Source organism: Sapajus apella, unplaced genomic scaffold (genome assembly GCF_009761245.1).
Source record: "Sapajus apella isolate SASKATOON/1434 unplaced genomic scaffold, GSC_monkey_1.0 scaffold122, whole genome shotgun sequence".
Lineage (NCBI taxonomy): Eukaryota > Metazoa > Chordata > Mammalia > Primates > Cebidae > Sapajus > Sapajus apella.
Genome location: NW_022437062.1, coordinates 8446046 through 8468330, shown reverse-complemented (window position 1 = coordinate 8468330; position 22285 = coordinate 8446046). Strand labels below are relative to the sequence as shown.

The 22285-nt window shown below is 40.0% G+C and overlaps 2 protein-coding genes across 2 annotated transcripts; both read right to left on the bottom strand.

Moving 5' to 3' along the window:
• Nucleotides 1-839: 839 nt before the first annotated feature.
• Nucleotides 840-1872, bottom strand: LOC116538748 (olfactory receptor 11H4). The gene has a single exon (XM_032261274.1). It carries the CDS (start codon nucleotides 1856-1858, stop codon nucleotides 884-886), a length of 975 nt encoding a protein of 324 aa, XP_032117165.1. The 5' UTR covers nucleotides 1859-1872; the 3' UTR covers nucleotides 840-883.
• Nucleotides 1873-18952: 17080 nt separating this feature from the next.
• On the bottom strand, nucleotides 18953-21214 carry LOC116538804 (olfactory receptor 11H7). Its single transcript, XM_032261352.1, has 2 exons — nucleotides 20566-21214; nucleotides 18953-20236 (listed from the first exon to the last, which is right to left on the bottom strand). Exons 1-2 carry the CDS (start codon nucleotides 20631-20633, stop codon nucleotides 19255-19257), a joined length of 1050 nt encoding a protein of 349 aa, XP_032117243.1. The 5' UTR covers nucleotides 20634-21214; the 3' UTR covers nucleotides 18953-19254.
• Nucleotides 21215-22285: the final 1071 nt, after the last annotated feature.

Sequence of the window (22285 nt, the reverse complement as noted above, 5' to 3'; positions counted from 1 at the left end):
GATGGTGGGCGCCTGTAATCCCAGCTACTCCGGAGGCTGAGGGAGGAGAATCACTTGAACTCAGGAGGCGGAGGTTGCAGTGAGCTGGGATTGTGCCATTGCACTCCAGCCTGGGCAACAAGACCAAAATTTCAACTCAAAAAAAAAAAAAAAAAAAAAGAAAAAGAAAAGAAAAGAAAGAACAGTCTAAGAAAAAGTGAAAAAATGATAGAGTTGAATAAAATAACTGGCTTGACTAGGGCTGAGGGCTGATGTTGGGAAGAAATGGAAAACAAATGAAATAGATTTAGCGGTGCCGTGTTAGAAGTGCTGAGTGCCAGAGGGATTTACATGTATTGACTCTGGGGAGCAAAGATGAAAATTGGTAAATATGGGAGTAAAGATGGAAATTCTTCCATATTGCTTGAATTTGTTACACAATCGATATTATTTTTGTTAGTAAAAACATTGAGATAGAAATATTTTTAAAACATGTTTGAGGCCTTACTGTTTGCTGGGTATGGTGCTACTATTGATTTCCTTCAGTCAAAGACTCCTAGGAACATATCTGTAGTTGAACAAAGTTGGGTTTATTGTCTTGTTGCAATGAGAAAGAAGACATGCAATGATGAACCATGGGGCATGTCAGCAGGAGGGCATCTCAAATAGCAATTCCATTTTATCATTCTAATAAAGACAGGCTTTGAAAACTTTTTAGTCGATGTTGAAGACCAGTTAATTAAGGTTTAAGTAGTAAGTGTTGAAAATGTATGTAAGTGGGGCACACTGCCAGGTGAAATATACAACCTGTAACTGCTCAGACTGAGGACTAAAAGGCTGCTGAAGGAACTGATAACATCGCTTGGTTCTTCATTAGAACTTGTAAGTATGGCACATCTTTGGCTCATGAATTTTGACTAATTCTCATTCCAAACAGGATATTTCTCAGAGCAAGTTTCATGTCCTTATTACGAAGACTATAGATCAGAGGATTAAAAAGAGGAGTCACTACGGAATATACCAGTGTGAGGATCTTCTGCAATAAAGTTGGTACATCATATGTAGGACCTACATACATTACCATGACTGTCCCATAGAAAAGAGATACCACAAGCAAATGAGAACCACAGGTAGAGAAGGCTTTTCTCCGACCAGCTGCACAAGGGACCTGAAAAACAGCTGTTATCAATAGGGTATAGGATCGAAGAATGTACATACTAGTGAAAAAGAGGACAAGCGAGCTCTGAGTATAGAAAATACATTCAGTTATGGGAGCTGGGGCACAGGCTAGAGCCATCAATGGGTCCATGTCACACAGGAAGTGATCAATGATATTAGGACCACAGAAGGGGAGTTGGGAGATGAAGAAAATGGGAATTGGGTATTCAAGGAATCCAATGAGCCAACAGAAAGACACCAGCTTACTACAGAACCTTCCAGTCATGATGGCGGGATACTGCAGTGGGTGGCAGATGGCTAGGTATCGATCATAAGCCATTACTGCCAGAAAGAGACATTCAGTTGTTCCCAGTGAAAAGAAGAAATAGAACTGAAAGAAGCACCCAGAAAATGAGATGGCCTTGGTCTTGGAAAGAATGTTGGCTAGCATGTTAGGAACAGTGGAGGAAACATACGAGATCTCAAGGAAGGCAAAGTTTCCCAACAGAAAGTACATGGGGTTGTGTAGTTGTGGGTTGCATTTCACTGCATAGATGATGGCTCCATTTCCCAGCAAGGTCAAGACATAAATCACCAAAAACAATGAGAAGAGGAAAATCTGTATCTTCCAGGAACCAGGGAATCCCAGGAGAATAAACTCCGTTACAACGTGTGTTGCTGACTTGTTCATGGATCTTAAATCTACGAAGAAGAAAGACATGAGTGTAATCCAAATTTCTTTGCTTTCTACACATCTCAAGACCTTTGTCAAGATGAGAACTTGAGCTACACAGGAAAATACAGAAGATATTCTGAGACCAGGTGGGAATACATCCTACCATATTTTGAATTGATTGTGGTTCTAAGTCTCAGTGTTATTTTGCTAGAATCTAATGCAGCTAGAATTTTCTACACTAGTGGCAGAACTAGACAAATTCTTTTCTTTCTTTTCTTTTCTTTTGATGCTCGAGAAGACCTTTTCAGCTTTTGATTTTTTTTTTCCAATGTTGATTATGGGTTTTCTAGCACAAGCTTATCAATTTTCTCTTATTTAGCCTAACTTGTTAAAAGAGACATTTTGAGGATAACTGATATGAAATTGGGTTAGATCTTTGACAACAAAATAGTTTGCTGCATAGAGAGACAACTCCATGATAATATTTTAAAAATATCTCTAATGATTTGGCAGTGTTTATTTTTATGTTTTTTACACATACGATACAAAAAGGAACTATCTTACTTTTTGTAATCAGATACCATGTAGATGAAATAAAGAAAATGACATTTTCAATACAAAAATTTAGTTTAGTGAGCATTTTGTTTGATAAAAGCAAAGGGATTTTCTAAAAGAATCTGAGATCAAATGGGGTTTTGTGTGCAATCTTATCTAGTAGAATTTTGTTTACTGAAAGGAAGGAAAGGACATTTTCAAATATTTGACTAGGTATGTACTTTTCAGTAGCAACAAATTTATGTATTTAAGATTTAAATAAAATATACAAATGTGTTTAAACAACAGTAATCTCATACTTGATTAATACTTAAAATGTGCTGATTAAGCCTTAAAATAGTGATAGTTTTGGCTGGGCACAGTGGCTTATGCCTGTAGTTCCAGCAATTTGGGAGTCCAAGGTGGGCAGATCACTGAGGCCAGGAGTTTGAGACCAGCTTGGCCTACATGGTGAAACCCCAACTCTACTAAAAATACAAAAATTAGCTGGGTTTGGCGGTGCATGCTTGTAATCCCAGCGACTTGGGAGGCTGAGGCAGGAGAATTGCTTGAACTCAAGAGGCAGAGTTTGCAGTGAGCGTAGATCTCACCACTGCACGCCAGCCTGGGCAACAAAGTGAGACTCCACCTCACCAAAAAAACAAAAAACAAAAACCCCCAAAAACAAAAAGGTAGTTTCAATATTGAGTTTCTTGTTAAGTTAAGATCTCTTGTCTTGTGTATTGCAGGTCACCAGTCATAACTTTGTCAGGAACATAAGAGAAAAATGTGAAAGGCAATAAAGAATACAGAATTTGGAGGAAGCATCATGTATCCTTGGGAGTACATGATGTGGAATACATGTGGAAGATTTGAACTTCCATATCACTAGCTCTGTGGTAGTTTTTAAGATGCATAAAAAAGGAAATTTGGAGCATCAAAGTTCTGAAGTTGTCCAGCTTTTTAATTAATGGTGAATTTAAAAGGTATTTGTTTACCATCTTCCTTGAATAAGGTGCTCAGTAGGTGATTTCCACATTGTTATTTATGAAACATAAATAAATCACTTTCTCTACTATACACAGGTCAGAGAACAATTCCAGGCTCAGATTTAAATTGGGAACCAGAATTGGGAGATCTGAGCCTCCTGCCCTTTGTTCTGAAAAATGGACCAAGCCTGCTTGATGAGAATAACAGTTTAGGACATTCTCCATTATGCACTGACAACTTCACAGCACATTTCATCTTTTCTACTACCCTACTCTGTAAGTACTTTATTAGCAGCAACATTGTTTTTCCTGAAGACTTTGGAGAAGTATAGATAAGTAATGGAATGATCGAAGGGTGGGGAGCTTAATAGAAAAACCCAAGGAACCAATTTCAGAGTTTCTGCATTGATGGAATAACCTGATTCCACAAAGTTCCATATGACATCCCCCTCCAAAGTCTCCAAAATTCTGTCTGGGAATAGTTAGGTAATTAGAATGGAATATTCATTATTTTATGCCACAAACAGATTGTTTCCCTTATTTTTGAGATATATCATTATTTGAGCTACAATCCTAGGAGACCAGCTCTTTCATGCACTGTACTCCTTTCCAGTACAAGAAACCACCAATCCACCCCCCAGTCCACCACCCTAAGTGTGATAGCTTGATTTAATAGCCTTCTTTCGAATGTCCCTCATTTAGTATACTGTCTTCCCAGGTAACCTGAGAGAAGGACATACCACCTGATTACTCCTGGCAAGTAGATTGTTTTCAGAAAGATGGTTGTTAATAATCACAAAATCATAGAATTAGAAGAAATGGTATAATGATCTAACTTCATTTTACAAATGAGGCTGAGAGAAGGGCATTACTTTTTATCCAATGAATGTACGTCCTGGATTCACATATGGAAATTTTACCCTGTGCTATCATACTGCCCACTTTGAGTCTTTGCAGAGAAACAGTGCCTAATCAGATTTATAAAGTCAAAGAGACTCTGTAGTATATCACAGCAGTGGTTGTAGCTCAGACCATGAATTCTTTTCTTTTTCTTACACACAGTGATGGCTTTCCTGGCTCAGCTTGGAGAGGGCGGTGGGCATGGGAGAATTGAGCATAACCTCAGCATCAAGCATCTTCTCCTCACTGGCTCTGATGAGGAAAATTCCAGGTGAGGGCATTATATGTGGTTTGTTGCCTTTCATTCCTGGAAACTCCAGAGGCTTTTCTCAGAATTTGCTGAGATGTTTAACATGAGAATCTGTGTTTCCTCTCAGGGATTACTGTAAAGCTCTGTGTCTCTCCCTATGTGGTCTCTGGCTTACCCAAATTTCCCTGGAGAGCATTCTCTTTCCAACCCTTGGGGCTCACCTAGAATTTTGTATATTAGCTTGTATATATGTATTATTAATTCTAGTATATTGGCTAGAATTAGGGAAACAGAGGAGCCAGGGAATCACCAAATTTCTAGCGGCTTTCTGTTAGAAACAGCTTGCGTTCTATTAAGGAGTGATCGTCTGTGGAGATCAGTGAAATAAATGGTAGTTTTGCCTATGACTGTAGTTCTGAAGCTGAGACATATGGGTAAACGCATCTTTCTCTGTAGCTTAAATGAAGTGCTTTAACACAGAGAAACAGAAAAGTATATTCTGTTGGTCACTAAAAAATCAAATTCACTAAATATTCTTGAAGTCTTTCACTGTAAAGACCACGCGGTTGGTGTTGGGTGGGAGCAGACTTGAGTGACCCAATAATGTGTAATTAATGTGCAAGGAATTCCAAAATTGTTCATGTACAAAATCATTGAATCGACAAATTTAGTCAGATTGTCTGTTTCCACTCATTTCACTTTCTAACAGTGGATGATTTGAAACTAATGCAAATTAGAAATAGATTTAGCTTCAATTTTTTTTTTTTTGAGATGGAGTCTTGCTCTGTAGCCCAGGCTGGAGTGCAGTGGCGTGACCTCAGCTCACTGCAACCTCCACCTCCCGGGTCCCGGTTCAAGCAATTCTCTTACCTCAGCCTCCCAAGTAGCTGGGATTACAGGCATGAGCCACCATGCCCAGCTAATTTTTGTATGTTTTAGTAGAGATGGGGTTTCACCATGTTGGCCAGTCTGGCCTTGAACTCCTGACCTTGTGATCCACCCACCTCGGCTTCCCAAAGTGCTGGGATTACAGGCATGAGCCACCACGCCAGGCCTTAGCTTCAATTAAAAAAAAAATAATAATTGGCTTTTTGTTTTTCTCCTGAAAAATTGGGGTTTCTTCCTAGGATCCTCTTAATCTACTTCTTCAAAGATGACTCCTAAGGAAAGGTGACAATGATAAGCAAGGAGAAAATCTTCATTGACGGCTACTGGGGAAGCTTGTAAGTGAAATTAAGATTCAATGACAATCTGTGCTAGGAGTTCTCAAATTTTAATGTGCATATGAGTCACCTGGACATCTTGTTAAATTGCAGAGTCTGATTCAGAAGGTTGGGACCTGAGAGAGTGATTTTCTGACAAGCTCTTAGGTAATGCTGACCTTGCTGGTTCACAGACCACACTGAATAGCAATGGTCTAGGCCAGTCATTAGAAGCACCTGAGGGGACTGTTTAACACTCCTTCTTTGGCTAGAGTCACACAGTAAAGAAGGAAAAAAAAAAAAAAAAAACTCCTGATATTCAGGTGTTATGGCAGACAAATTACGTAAAAATCTTTGGATTGAACCTCTGCATTGGTATTTTCTATACTTAGTGATATGGTTTGGAGGTTTGTCTCCTCCAAATCTTATGCTGAAATATGTTTGAGGTGGGCCTAGTGGGAGATGTTCGGGTCTTGGGGGTGGATCCCTCATAACTGGCTTGGTGCCCTCCCTGCAGTAATAAGTTCTCTATTAGTTCACGCAAGAGCTGGTGATGAAAAGGGACCTGGCAGCTCCTCTCCTGTTCTCTCTCTCACCATGGGGTGACACACCTGCCGTCCTTTCACTTTCTGCTGTGAGTGAAAGCTTCCTCACAAGAAGCTGAATAGATGCTGGTGCCATGCTTGTATAGCCTGCATAATGAGTCAAATAAAACCTCTTTTCTTTATAAATTGCCCTGCCTCGGGTACTTTGTGTGTGTGTGAGAGGGTCTTGTTCTGTTGCCCAGGCTGGAATGCAGTGGTGCAATACTTGGCTCACTGCAGTCTCTACTTTCCAGGCTCAATTGATCTTCCCACTTCAGCCTCTCAAGTAGCTGAGACTGCAGGTGTGTGCCACCATGCCTAGCTCATATTTTTTGGTTTCTTTTTGTAGAGATAGACTTTCACTATGTTGCCAAGGCTGATCTCAAACTCCTGGGCTCAAGTGATCCTCCTGCCTGAGCCTACCGAAGTGTTGGGATTACAGACATGGACCACCACCTGGCCTCAGGTAGTTCTTTTATCAGTTCTGGGAGCTTTCTGGAGGAGTCTTTAGGGTTTTCTAGGTAAACAATTATCAGCAAACAGCAACAGTTTGACTTCCTGTTTTCTGATTTGAATGCTTTTTATTTTTTTCTCTTGTCTGATTGAAAATTTAATCCCCCAAATATGTTTTCCAAACTTTCAGATTTCTCTTCTTCAGGAACACCAATTATTCTTAGGTTTGGTCATTTAACATAATCCCAGACTTCTTAGAGGCTTTGTTCATAGTTTCTTACTTTTCTCTTTGTCTTTATTGCATTAGGTTAATTAAAAAAACCTTGTCTTTGACCTCTGAAATCCTTGCTTCTGCTCATTCAATTCTATTGCTGAAAATCTCCAGAGATTTTGCATTTCTATAAGCATTTCCATTGTTTCCTGAAATTTTAATTGTTTTTTATTTATGCTATCTATTTCATTGAAAATTTCTCCCTTCATTTCTTGTGTCATTTTCTTGACTTTCTTAAATTGGGCTTTGCCTTTCTTTGGTGCCTCCTTGATTAGCTTAATAACTGCTTCTGAATTTTTTTTCAGGTAAATCAGAAATTTCTTCTTGATTTGGATCCATTGATGTTGAGCTGGTATGATATTTTGCCGGTGTTAAAGAGCCTTGTTTTGTCATATTGAATTGGTTTTCTGGTTCCTTCTCATTTGGGTAGGCTCTGTCAAGGAAAGGTCTAGGGCTCAAGGGTGTTGTTCAGATTCTTTTGTCCCATGGGTGATTCCTTCAGGTAGTGCTCTCCTTATTTTCTTAGGAATGTGGCTTCCTGAGATGTGAGCTGTAGTGATTGTTATCTCTCTTCTGGATCTCGCCACCTAGCATGTCTACCATGCTCTGGGCGGGTACTGGGGGTTGTCTGCAGAGAGTCCTTGATGTCAACCAACCTTTGGTCTCTCAGCCATAGATACCAGCACCTGCTCTGGTGGAAGTGGTGGGGGGCAGTGGAAGGAGGATGGGGGAGCGGGTAAAATGAACTCTGAGGATCCTTAGCTTTGGTTGTTTAATGCACTATTTTTGTGCTGATTGGCCTCTTGCCAGGAGGTGGTGCTTTCAAGAGAGTGTCAGCTGTGGTAGTATGGGGAGCAACAGGTGGTGGGTGGGGCCCTAGAACTTCCAAGAGCATTTGCACTTTGTCTTCCGCTACCAGGGTGTGTAGGGAAGGACCATTAGGTGGGGTCAGGGCTAGGCCTAGCTGAGCTTAGACTCTCTTTAGGTGGGTCTTGCTGCAGTTGCTGTAGGGGCTAGGGGTGCGGTTCCCAGGTCAATGGAGTTATGTTCCTAAGAGGGTTGTGGCTGCCTCTCTGTGTCATGCAGGTGTCAGGGAAGTGGGGGAAAGCCGACAGTCACAGGCCTCAGCCAGCTCCCACGAAACTGAAAAGGCTGGTCTCACTCCCACTATGCCCCTCCCCTCAATAACACCAAGTCTGTTTCCAGGCAGTGGGCAAGCAGGATTGAGAACTTACCCCAGCCTACTAGTTTTCCAGCTGCGAAAGCAAGTAGGCCTGTGGCGTCTGCACACCGGATTCACGCCCTTCCCCGAGTTCTGGCCAGGAGACTTCTTGATTAGGTATAATTGTTATGAAGTTCATCTGGAGGTTTCCTTCTCCCTGTGACCCTTCCCCAGTGCTGCTGGCAGCCCTCTCTGAGGACCCCTATGAGGCAAGGCCGAAATGGCTTGCTAGGGGACCCAGCGAGCCCACAGGACTTTTCCTGTTTTTCTTTACCCCTTATTTCACTCAGCTCTCTAAATTGACTCAGCTCCAGGTAAGGTCAGTATCTTCTCCTGTGATCTAGACCTTCAGGTTTCACAGTGAGAATTTGTTTTTAGGGATTGACAATTCCCCTTTCCCACTTCCACAGCTTGGGCACTCACAGTGTTTAGGGTGTTTCCTGGGTCCTGCAGGAGCAATCTACTCCCTTCAGAGGGTCTGTGGGTTCTCTTAGCTTTCCTGATTTATTCCTGAAGTTGTTCTGAAGTAAGAGTTCGTGATGTGAGCCTCCACACACTGCTCTGTCTGTCCGAGTGGGAGCTGCAATCTAGTCTGCTTCCTGTCTGCCGTGATCTGGTCTCCAGTCAGCATAACGTTTTTGAAGTTTATCTGTGTTGTATTGTGTTTCAGTACTTAATTCCTTTTTATGACTGAATAATATTAAATCACTTGGATAAACCACTTTTTAAAATACATTTATTAGTTGATGGACGTTTGGGTTTTTTTTGGCTATTGTGAATAGTACGGCTATAAACATTCATGTATAGGTTTTTATTTGAAATCTGTTTTTAATTATTTTGGGTATATACTTAGGAGTGGAATTGCTGAGTCTTATGGTACTTCTATTTTCAACTTATTTAGAAACTAACAAACTATTTTCAAAAGTGACTGCATCATTTTACATTTCCTCCAAGAATATATGAGAATTCCAATTTTTTTTTCTCTGTGCCTCTAGCCAAAGAAGAGAATTCCAATTTTTTCATATTCTCATTAAGACCTGTTATATTCAGTTTTTTAAGAAAAATTATAACTATTCTAGTGGATGTGGAGTGGTATCTCATTGTGGTTTTGATTTGCATTTCCCTAATAGCTAATGATACTGAGCATCTATTCATGTACTTTTTGACCATCTGTATAGCTTCTGTGGAGAAATGTCTATGTAAGTCCTTTGCCTGTTTAAAAATTGGGTGTTGAGTTGTAAGAATTCTTTATATATTCAGGACACTAGACACTTAACAGATATGTGACTTTTGCAAGTATGTATTCCTATTCCATAGGTTGCCTTTTCACTCTGTTGATAGTGTCTTCTGATGCACAAAAGTTTAAAAATTTGATGAAGCCCATTTATTTATTGATTTCAGCAGGATCTTGCTCTGTCTCCAGTCTAGAGTTAGCACCATCATAGCTCCCTGAAGCCTGGAACTCCTGAGCTCAAGGCATCCTTCCACCTTACGCTCCTGAGAAGCTGGGACTACAGGCATGTGTGCTTAGCTAATGTTTAAGCTTTCTTTAGAGGCAGGGTCTGGCATTGTTTCTCATGCTGGTCTTGAGCTCCTGGTTTCAAGTGATCCTCCTCCATCAGCATCCCAAAGTGCTAGGATTAGAGGCATGAGCCTGGCTCACTTATCTATTTTCACATTTTTTCCCTGCTCTTTTCATCTAAAGAACCGTTGACTAATTCAAGGATACAAAGGTTTAAATCTATGTTTTCTTCTAAGAGTTTTATAACTTTATCCCTTATATTTAGGTGTTTGATTAATGTTATTTTTTATATGGCATAAAATAACAGTTCAATTTCATTCTTTTGCACATGATACCCAGTTGTCCCAGCACCACTTGTTAAGGAGACTACTCTTTCTTCATTGAATAATCCTGGTGCCCTTGTTAAAAATTAATTAACCGCAGATATACAAGTTTATTTCTAAACTTCTAATTCTATTCTGTTGATCTATATTTCTGTTTTATACCAGTACCACACTACCTTGATTCCTATAGTTTTGTAGTAAGTCTCAAAATCAGAAAGTATGAGTCCTTTCTCTCTGTTCAAGAATTTTTTTTTGTGGCTATTTTGGGTCTTTTGAGATTCCCTATAAGTTTTAGTATGGGCTTTTGTATTGCTGTGAAAAAGGCTATTGGAATTTTGATATAGATTGCATGGAACCTGTAAATCACTTTGAGAATTATTGCCATCTTAATGATGTTATGTATTCTAATCCATGAACATGAGATGTTTGTGCATTTACTTGTCTTAAATCTATTTCATGATGCTTTGTAGTTTTTAGTGTATAAGTCTGATCCCATTTTAATTAAATTAATTTCAAGTATTTAGCTATTTTGATGCTGTTATAAATAAATTTGGCTTTTTTGTTTTTTTTTGAGATGAAATCTCACTATTTTGCCCAGGCTGGAGTGCTGTGGCATGATTTTGGCTCCTGCAACATCTGCCTCCTGGGTTCAAGCAATTCTCCTGCCTCAGCCTCTTAAGTAGCTGGAACTATGAGTGCATGCCACCATACCAAGCTAATTTTTGTTTTATTTTTTAGTAGAGACAGGGTTTCACTAGGTTGGCCAGGCTGGTCTCAAACTCCTGAACTCAAGTGACCCACCGCTTCAGCCTACTAAAGTGCTGGCATTACAGGTGCGAGTCACTGTGCCTAGCCTTGCATTTGGCTTCTTAATTTCCTCTTCTGATTATTGACTTAGTGTAGTTAATGTAGTATATTGATTAATTATTTTCTTATATTGAGCTACCCTTTCATTCTTTTTTTTTAAAATTGTACTTTAGGTTCTGAGGTACATGTGCAGATCATGCAGGATTGTTGCATTGGTACACACATGGCAATGTGGTTTGCTGCCTCCATCCTCCTGTCACCTACATCTGGCATTTCTCCCTGTGTTATCCCTCCCCAACCTCCCCATACCCCTTCTGTCCCTTCCTTGGTCCCTCCACAACAGACCCCAGTGTGTGATGCTCCCCTTCCTGTGTCCATGTGTTCTCATTGTTTAACACCCGCCTGTGAGTGAGAACATGCGGTGTTTGATTTACTGTTCTTGTGTCAGTTTGCTGAGGATTATGGTTTCCAGATTCATCCATGTCCCTACAAAGGACACAAACTCATCATATTTTATGGCTGCATAGTGTTCCATGGTGTATATGTGCCACATTTCCTTGTCTAGTCTAGTTGATGGGCATTTGGGTTGGTTCCAAGTCTTTGCTATTGTAAACAGTGCCGCAATGAACATACGTGTGCATGTGTCTTTATAATAGAATGATTTATAATCCTTTGGGTATATACCCAGTAATGGGATTGCTGGGTCAAATGGAATTTCTATTTCTAGGTCCTTGAGGAAGCGCCACACTGCCTTCCACAATGGTTGAACTAATTTACACTCTCACCAACAGTGTAAAAGTGTTTCTATTTCTCCACATCCTCTCCAGCATCTGTATCTCCAGATTTTTTACTGATTGCCATTCTAACTGGTGTGAGATGATATCTCAATGTGGTTTTGATTTGCATTTCTCTAATGCCCAGGGATTATGAGCATTTTTTCATGTGTTTGTTGGCCTCATATATGTCTTCTTTTGAAAAGTGTTCATATCCTTTGCCCACTTTTAGATGGGTTTGTTTTTTTCTTGTAAATCTGTTTTAGTTCTTTGTAGATTGTAGATATTAGCCCTTTGTCAGATAGGTAGATTGCAAAATTTTTTTCCCGTTATCTTGGTTGCTGGTTCACTCTAATGATTGTTTCTTTGCTGTGCAGAAGCTCTGGAGTTTAATTAGATCCCATTTGTGTGTATTTTGGCTTTTGTTGCCAATACTTTTTCTGTTTTAGCCATGAAGGCCCTGCCTATGCCTATGTCCTGAATGGTTTTGCCTAGGTTTTCTTCTAGGATTTTTATGGTGTTAGGTCTTATGTTTAAGTCTTTAATCCACCTGGAGTTAATTTCAGTGTAAGGTGTCAGGAAGGGGTCCAGTTTGTTTTCTGTATACGGCTAGCCGGTTTTCCCAACATCATTTATTAAACAGAGAATCCTTTCCCCATTGCTTGTTTTTGTCAGGTTTATCAAAGATTGGATGGTTGTAGATGTGTGGTGTTGCCTCCGAGTCCTCTGTTCTGTTCAATTGGTATATATCTCTGTTTTGGTACCAGTACCATGCTGTTTTGATTACTGTAGCCTTGTAGAATAGTTTGAAATCAGGTAGCGTGACGCCTGCAGATTTGTTCTTTTTGCTTAGGATTGTCTTGGCTATGCAGGCTCTTTTTTGGTACCATATGAAGTGTAAGGTGTTTTTTTTCCAGTTCTGTAATGAAGGCCATTGGTAGCTTGACGGGGATAGTGTTGACTCTATAAATTACTTTGGGCAGTATGGCCATTTTCATGCTATTGATTCTTCCTAACCATGAGCATGTAATGTTTTCCCATCTGTTTGTGTCCTTTCTTATTTCCTTGAGCAGCGGTTTGTAGTTCTCCTTGAAGAGGTCCTTTACATCCTTTGTTAATTGTTTTCCTAGATATTTCATTCTCTTTGTAGCAATTCTGTATGGGAATTCACTCATGATTTGGCCCTCTGTCTGTTTTTGGTGTATAGGAATGCTTGTGATTTCTGCACATTGATTTTGTATCCTGATACTTTGCTGAAGTTGCTTATCATTTTCAGGAGATTTTGGGCTGAGATGATAGGGTATTCTAAATATACAATCATGTCATCTGCAAATAGAGACAATTTGACTTCCTCTTTTCCTAATTGAATACCTTTTTTTTTTTGGTCTAATTGCTCTGGTTAGAACTTCCAATGCTATATTGAATAGGAGTGGTGAGAGAGGGCATCCTTGTCTAGTGCCACATTTCAAAGGGAATGCTTCCAGTTTTTGCCCATTCAGTATGATATTGGCTGTAGGTTTGTCATAAATAGGTTTTATTATTTTGAGATATGTTCCTTCGATACCTAGTTTATGGAGGGTTTTTAGCATAAAGTGCTGTTGAATTTTGTCAAAGGCCTTCTCTGCATCAATTGAGATAATCATGTGGTTTTCGTCTTTGGTTCTGTTTATGTGGTGGATTACATTTATAGACTTGCGTATGTTGAACCAGCCTTGCATCCTTGGAATGAAGCCTACTTGATCGTGATAGATAAGCTTTTTGATGTGCTGATGCAACCGGTTTGCCAGTACTTTATTGAAGATTTTTGCATCTCTGTTCATCATGGATATTGGCCTGAAGTTTTCTTTTTCTGTTGAGTCTCTGCCGGGTTTTGATATCAGGAAATGTTGGTCTCATAAATTTATTTGGGAAGCATTCCCTCTTTTTGTATTGCTTGGAATAATTTCAGAAGGAATCATACAAGCTCCTCTTTGTATGTCTGGTAGAATTCAGTTGTGAATGTGTCTGGACTTGGACTTTTTTTGTTTGATAGGCTATTAATTGCTGCCTCAACTTCAGCCCTTGTTATTGGTCTGTTCAAGGTTTCAACTTCTTCCTGGTTTATGCTTGGGAGGGTACAAGTGTCCAGGAATTTGTCCATTTCTTCCATGTTTACTGATTTATGTGCATAGTATTGTTTGTAATAATCTCTGATGGTAGTTTGTATTTCTGTGGAAATACAGTGGTATCTGGTGGTATCCCCTTTTTCATTTTCTATTGCATCTATTTGATTCTTCTCCCTTTTCTTTTTTATTAATCTGGCTTGCAGTCTATTTTGTTAATCTTTTCAAAAAACCAGCTCCTGGATTTATTGATTTTTTTGAAAGGTTTTTTTGTGTCTCTATCTCCTTTAGTTTTGCTCTGATCTTAGTTATTTCTTGTCTTCCGCTAGCTTTTGAGTTTCTTTGATCTTGCTCCTCTAGCTCTTTCAATTCTGATGATAGGGTGTTGATTTTTTATCTTTCCTTGCTTCTCTGGTGGGCATTTATTGCTATAAATTTCCTTCTAAGCACTGCTTTAAATGTGTCCTAGAGATTCTGGGTCATTGTGTCTTCATTCTCATTGGTTTCAAAGAACATCTTTATTTCTGCCTTCTTTTTATTGTTTATCCAGCTGACATTCAGGAGCAGGTTGTTCAGTTTCCATGAAGTTATGCGGTTCTGAGTTAGTTTCTTAATTTTGAGTTCTAATTTATTTGCCCTGTGGTCTGAGAGACGGTTTATTATGATTTCCATTCTTTTGCATTTGCTGAGGAGTGATTTACTTCCAATTATGTGGCCAATTTTAGAGTAGGGGCAATGCGGTGCTGAGAAGAATGTATATTCTGTGGATTTGGGGTGGAGAGTCCTGTAGATGTCTATTAGGTCCACTTGGTCCAGATTTGAGTTCAAGCCCTGGATATCCTTTTTAATTTTTTGTCTTGTCGATCTGTCTAACATTGACAGTGGAGTGTTAAAGTCTCCCACTATTATTGTGTGGGAGCCTAAGTCTCTTTGTAGGTCATTAAGAACTTGCTTTATATATCTGAGTGCTCCTGTATTGGATGCATATATATTTAGGATCGTTAGCTCTTCTTGATGCATTGATCCTTTTACCATTATGTAATTCCCTTCTTGGTCTCTTTTGATCTTTGTTGGTTTAAAGTCAGTTTTATCAGAGACTGGGATTGCAACTCCTGCTTTTTTTGGCTCTCCATTTGCTTGACAAATCTTCCTTCATCCACTTATTTTGAGCGTATGTGTGTCTTTGCACATGAAATGGGTTTCCTGAATATAGCACACTGGTGGGTCTTGACTTTTTATCCAATTTGCCAGTCTGTGTCTTTTGATTGGGGAATTTAGCCCATTTACATTTAAGGTTAATATTGTTATGTGTGAATTTGATACTGCCATTTTGATGCTGGCTGCATGTTTTGCTGCATTTTCTTCATTGTGTCAATGGTCTTTACCATTTGGTATGTTTTTGGAGTGGCTGGTACTGGTTGTTCCTTTTCTTTTTTAGTGCTTCTTTCAGGAGCTCTTGGAAGGCAGGCCTAGTGTTGACAAAATCTCTCAGCAATTGCTTGTCTGTAAAGGATTTTATTTTTCCTTTGCTTGTGAAGCTTAGTTTGGCTGGATATGAAATTCTAGGTTGAAAGTTCTTTTCTTTAAGGATGTTAAATATCGGCCCCCACTGTCTTCTGGCTTGTAGGGCTTCTGCTGAGAGATCCACTGTGAGTCTGATGGGCTTCCCTTTGTGTGTAACCCAATCTTTCTCTCTTGCTTCCCTTAGCATTTTTTCCTTCATTTCAACCTTGGTGAATCTGACGATTATGTACCTTGGGGTTGCTCTTCTTGAGGAATATCTTTGTGGTGTTATCTGTATTTCCCGGACTTGAATGTTGGCCTGCCTTGCTAGATTGGGGAAGTTCTCCTGGATAATATCCTGAAGAGTGTTTTCCAGCTTGGATTCATTCTCTCGCTCACATTCAGGTACATCTATCAAGCATAGATTAGGTCTTTTCACACAATCCCGTATTTCTTGCAGGCTTTGTTCATTTCTTTTCACTCTTTTTCTCTATTCTTGCCTTCTCATTTTATTTCATTGAGTTGATATTCTGTCTCTGATATCCTTTCTTCTGCTTGGTCGATTTGGCTATTGAAACTTGTATATGCTTTGCTAAGTTCTCATGCTGTGTTTTTCAGCTCCATCAAGTCATTTATATTCTTCTCTAAGCTGTTTATTCTAGTTAGCATTCTCAGCTAACCCTTTCTCTAGTCCCTTAGTTTCTTTGCATTGGGTTACCACGTGTTCTTTCCAGCTCTGAAAAGTTTGTTATTACCCACCTTCTGAAGCCTGTTTCTTTCAGTTCATCAGATTCATTCTCCATCCATCTTTGATCCCTAGCTGGTGAGGAGTTGTGATCCCTTGGAGAGGGAGAGGCATTCTGGTTTTTGGTGTTTTCATCCTTTTTGTGCTGGTTTCCTCCTGTCTTAGTGGCTTTATCTACCTGTGATCTTTGTAGTTGGTGACTTTTGGATGGGGTCTCTGAGTGGACATCCTTTTTGTTGATGTTGAAGCTATTTCTTTCTGTTTCTTAGTTTTCCTTCTAACAGTCAGGCCCCTCTGCTGCAGGATTGCTAGAGGTCCACTCCAGACCCTGCTTGCCTGGGGATCACCCATGGGGGCTACAGAACAGTAAGGGTTGCTGCTGGTTTTTTCTTCTGTTATATTCATCCCAGAAGGGTACCTGCCAGATGCTGGCCTGAGCTCTCTTTTATGAGGTGTCTCTTTAGGGGTATGGGGGTCGGGGAGGTGCTTGAGGAGATGGTCTGTCCCTTATAGGAGCTCAAGTGCTGTGCTGGGAGCTCCGTTGTTCTGTGCAGAGCTGCTGGGCAGGTACCTTTGCGTCTGCTGCAGAAGAACTCATAACCACCTCTTTTCTCAGATGCTCTGACCTAGGAAGGTCGGCTTTAATTATATGTGCCTGACATGCTGCTGCCTTTTTACAGAGATGCCCTGCCCCACATGGAGTAGTCTAGTCACAGTCTGCCAGCAGAGGTGTTGCTGAGCTGCCACAGGCCCTGCCCAGTTGCTGTGTGAACTGCTTTGGTATTGGTGGACTGCCTCAGTAGTGGCAGATACCCATCCCCCTCACTGAGCTGGACCGTCCTGGGTCCAGCTGTCCTTGCTGCGAAACTCTCAATCCAGAGTTTTTCAGATTGCTTGTTTTGTGGGGGTGGTACCCACCTAGACAGATCACCTGGCTCCCTGTCTCAGCCCCCTCCCTTTGAGTTGAATGGGCGGCTCTGTCTTCCAGGCATTCCAGGCACCAGTTGAAATGGCTGACTGCCCAGATTTGTGTGAGTTTCTGTGCACCAACCTGCTGCACCAGCTGTGCTGAAAACTCATGGCACTTTTTGGCCTGGGAATCTCCTGGCCTGTGCTCAGTGCAAACTTGTTTGGAAACATGGTGAGCACTCACCCTCTGCATTGTTCTTGCTGGGAACTGAACTCTGGAGCTGTTCCTATTCGGCTATCTTAGATCCTCCCCTGACACTGTTCTTATCTTCAAAAGTCTAATTGTCTAGGGGGAGAGACACCGACACATAACGGACCTCATAGTCTTTAGGTACAGTAATTGGAATATAAGCTTGTGTTTTCCATATATATCAAGAAGAGAAACACAGTATAGGTTAGGGATGTGAGAATGGCCTTAGGATGGAAGTCATGTCCAAGCTGAATATTAACAAAAGAATTGGTTTTAGACAGGTGACGCTATGTATTTGACATCTAATAAGTTGCAGCAGTAGGATGCTTTGAGTTATTGAGAGTAATACAAATATTTGCTGCCCCTTTTCAACTAACAAGTTCAGCTGAGCCACTGAAATATTAGGGCTGACTGAAGGCAAAACTGTGATTGGTAGTTCAACCTTATCTTTAGTACCATCCTAAGCAGATTTTCTAATTCCATTACCTTTTTTTTTTTTTTTTTTTGAGACTGTCCCACTCTGTCACCAGGCTGTAGTGCAGTGGCGTGATCTTGGCTCATGGCAACTTCTGCATCCCGGGTTAAAGTGATTCTGCCTCAGCCTTCTGAGTGCTGGGATTACAGGCATGCACCACCACGCCTGGCTACTTTTGTATTTTAGTAGAGGTGGGTGTTCACCATATTGGCCAGGCTGGTCTTGAAGTCCTGACCTTGTGATCTGCCTGCCTCAGCCTCCCAAAGTGCTGGGATTATAGGTGTGAGCCACCACCCCCGGCTAAGGATTCCCTCCCGCCCCTTTTTTTTTGGAGAAGGAGTCTCGCCTGTTGTGCAGGCTGGAGTACAGTGGTGTGATCTCTGCTCACTGCAACGTCTGACTCCCAGGTTCAAGTGATTCTCCTGTCTTAGATTCCCGAGTAGCTGGAATTACAGGCATGTGCCTACAGGCCTGGCTAATTTTTGTATTTTTAGTAGAGACAGGGTTTCATCATATTGACCAGGCTGATCTTGAACTCCTGATCTCATGATCTGCCCACCTTGGCCTCCCAAAGTGCTAGGATTACAGGTGTGAGCCAACACCTATCGCTCATTTCCCCATTTTTTTTAGGCCCTTCTACTTACCCTGAAGCATAGTGTTTTCCACTTGTCCAAGGGGGCTTTCCAGGAGAGTCCCTTGGTCTTTCAGGTAGGAGCTTTCTTCCTCTTTTAGGCTACAGCAACATTTAAACATTTGTAGCTACAACTATTTTATTGAATGATTTGCATTGGTAGGATATAAATATAAAGGAGCTTGATTTTTCCCCACCATGTCTATTGTAAACACTTTCTGATGTGTAATTTATTTCCACCTATGGATACTATCTTGGGCTGGTACCTTTTATAACCATTTTTATTTTTAATATGTGACCTCCTTATCCAGGCCATTAGGAATTCTAGTCCATTTGTTTCTCAGTAGACATGAGGGATTGGTTCCAGGACCTCCTGTGGATACCATAATCCACAAGCTCAAGTTCCTTATGTAGAATGGTGTAGTATTTTCATATCACCCACACTTTATTGCACACCGTCATTATACTTTATTTTATTTTTCATTTTTTTAGAGACAGGGTCTGTTGCTAGGGCTGGGGTGCAGTGGCACAATCATAGCTCACTGTAACCTCCTCCCACATACTTTAAATCATCCCTAGGTTATGTATATACAAATGCAATGTAAATAGCTGTTATACTGTATTATTTAGGGAATGGTGACAAGAAAAAAAATCTATACATGTTCAGTAAAGATACATTTTTCCCCCCAAATATTTTCAATCTGAGGTTGGTTGAATCCATGGATGTGGGACCCATAGATAACTGAAGGCTGACTGTATAGTCTAAAACTAAAATTTTAATTTTTTTATCCAAATTAAAACTCATTCCTCCAAACTGGATCTGATTTAGGCTTGATCTGCTTGTTTCCCTCTGACCTTTCATTTCTCTTTTCCTCCATTAGTCTGCTGACTCTGGTTATTCTAGGTTTGGGGTGGGAAAGAAGTAAAGGCAGAAAGTCCTTTTCTTGACTTAGATATTGTTACCTTATAGGCTTAACAGTAGTCTAAATGTCTTTTTCATGAAATATTTTCTTTTTTTGAGGTGGGCTCTCCAAACTGTAGATTCTCTGATGTGGGCAATGCTTCACTGGCTGACTCCATATGACTTCTTTTAACCCTGGATTTGGGTAACCTACTCTGTATAGACTTACTTTTTTTTTTTTTTTTTACATATTTCATGTCCTTGTTGCGAAGGCTGTAGATGAGAGGGTTTAAGACAGGTGTTACCACAGAATATATCAGTGTGATAACCTTATGCATAGCAACTGAGTTGCCAGATGTGGGACTCACATACATCACCATTATGGTTCCATAGAACAGAGACACCACAACCAAGTGCGATCCACAGGTAGAGGAGGCCTTTTGCCATCCGGCTGAAGAAGGAATCTGAAGCACAGTTCTGAGTACTAAGGCATAGGACCCAAGGATGTACACCATGGTGAGGATGATGAAAAGAGAGCTCACAGAATGGAACACATGCTCTATGATGTAAGTAGGGGCACAGGACAATGCCATCAGTGGGTCCACATCACACAGAAAATGATCAATGATGTTGGGACCGCAGAAAGGTAGTTGAGAAATGAGGAAAATGGAAATTGAATGTCCAAGGAAACCAATGAGCCAACAAAGAGATACCAAAATGGCACAGAGCTGACCAGTCATGATGGAGGGATAGTGAAGAGGGTGGCAGATGGCCAGGTACTGATCGTAAGCCATGACACAGAGGAAGAAGCATTCAGTTGTGCCCAGGGAAAAGAAGAAGTAGAACTGAGTGAAGCATCCAGAGAAGGATATAGTCTTGGTTTTGGAAAAAAAATTTAGCAGCATGTTGGGGACTGTGCAGGTCACATACCAGATCTCTAGGAAGGAGAAGTTGGCCAGAAGTATGTACATAGGTGTATGGAGCCGGTGATCCCACCTCACTGCACAGATGATGGCCATATTCCCAGTCAGAGTCAAGATGTAGACCAACAAAATCATTGAGAAAAAGATGATCTGGGCCGGGCGCGGTGGCTCACGCCTGTAATCCCAGCACTTTGGGAGGCCGAGGCGGGTGGATCATGAGGTCAAGAGATCGAGACCATCCTGGTCAACATGGCGAAACCCCGTCTCTACTAAAAATACAAAAATTCAGCTGGGCATGGTGGCGTGTGCCTGTAATCCCAGCTACTTAGGAGACTGAGGCAGGAGAATTGCCTGAACCCAGGAGGCGGAGGTTGCGGTGAGCCGAGCCTGGGTAACAAGAGCGAAACTCCGTCTCAATAAAAAGAAAAAAAAAGAAAAAAATAAAAAATAAAATAAAATATAAAAAAGAAAAAGATGATCTGAATTTTCCAGGTACCAGGAAAGCCCAACAAGACAAACTGTGTCACAGTAGATATCTGTGAGTTATTCATGGTTCCCCCAGACTGTGGAGAGAACACAGATAGGCAATGGCAATTTACTTTGCTGATAAGGCATCCTGAAGCTTTTTTGGGGGGATAAGGAGTTTGACTCTTTCAGGTGAATATATTAGATATTCTAAAAAAAATTCCTAAGCAAATCCTGATTTATCTTTCTCGAATAAGTCCTTTGGCTCTGATTCTTGTAAACTCCAGGCTGTTTGAATTTTCTGTGGCAATGGACAAAAATAAACATTTCATCTTCTTTTGATATAAAAAAAGTCTTGAAATAGAGGCAAAAATGGTTTGTTTTATATCTAATTTGTTTTTCAGTAAAAGATGTTCATATATAGCAATTACTTAGTGCTCTTCACTTCAAAATATGAAGACACATGCCATCGTTTTAAATATATTCAAATCTGAGACTTTTGACAGCTTTGAGTGGTTTGTGATTTGACATTATTTCATATAATTTCTTTCTGGAGCTATTTTTAGTTTAGGAGTATTTATTTTCTTCCAACTTTTCTTTTTAGTGATACCAAGAGAAAATCAACCAGGATATTTAGATGATCAAATTCTTTATATATTTTGCGTTTTCCTAGTTAGAGACATTTATATTGTACTATGGCTTATTTACAATTTGGTATTTAATCATTTACTTTTAGCAATAAAATGTCATAATTATTCATTTCCTGGTGACTAATTTTACATTATAATTTATCATGCTCCATATGCATTTAAAAATAAATATTTCATTAAAGATAACATATAAGATATTTTAGAGAATAAAACTGCAGTTACTGAGATATTTTCTTCTAAAGTTCCTCTTATTTTTCTAGAATTTTCTCAAAAATTCACTATTTAGAAGATCTTTCTTTAGTATATGTAAAAAAAAAATAGCCTCCAAATATTCAAAAAAAGATATAAGAGAATCAAAGGTGTTATTTCAAAAATAATTATTTGCTCATTTTCCAAAATTTGGTTTGTTTTCTTTAGAACACCACCACCAAATAAGACATATTTTCAAGAATCAAATAGAACTCCAAGGAAAGAGTAAATGATAGCTTTAACATAGGGCACGCTTCAGAAAAATTTTAACAAGATATCTTTAACTTTTTTGATTGATAAGAAGATAATTTGCCTTAGATTTGTCTCAAAAGTCACACATGTATAGTATTTGATAGAAGTGATATATGCATTTTATATGTAAATATATATATCCACACAATATATGTGTGTATATATGCATATATATAGTATTATTTATAGTACTCACTGAACATAATCAAATAGAAAAAAAAAACCCCTATTCAGTGAGGTTATATTAAATAAGAAACACATTTATTTTTTATTTATTTATTTATTTATTTATTTTTTTGAGATGGAGTTTCACTGTTGTTACCCAGGCTGGAGTGCAATGGCGCGATCTCGGCTCACCGCAACCTCCGCGTCCTGGGTTCAGGCAATTCTCCTGCCTCAGCCTCCTGAGTAGCTGGGATTACAGGCACGCACCACCATGCCCAGCTGATTTTTTGTATTTTTAGTAGAGACGGGGTTTCACCATGTTGACCAGGATGGTCTCGATCTCTTGACCTCGTGATCCACCCGCCTCGGCCTCCCAAAGTACTGGGATTACAGGCGTGAGCCACCGCGCCCGGCCAAGAAAC

Bases quoted from the DNA above. Each gene is read 5' to 3' on its own strand.
- LOC116538748 (XM_032261274.1), bottom strand. From the start codon at position 1,858: ATGTCTTTCTTCTTCGTAGATTTAAGATCCATGAACAAGTCAGCAACA.
- LOC116538804 (XM_032261352.1), bottom strand. From the start codon at position 20,633: ATGAATAACTCACAGATATCTACTGTGACACAGTTTGTCTTGTTGGGC. The intron at 20,237-20,565 runs TCAGATCATCTT...ACCGCGCCCGGC, and splicing joins TTTCCTGGTACCTGGAAAAT to CCAGATCATCTTTTTCTCAA.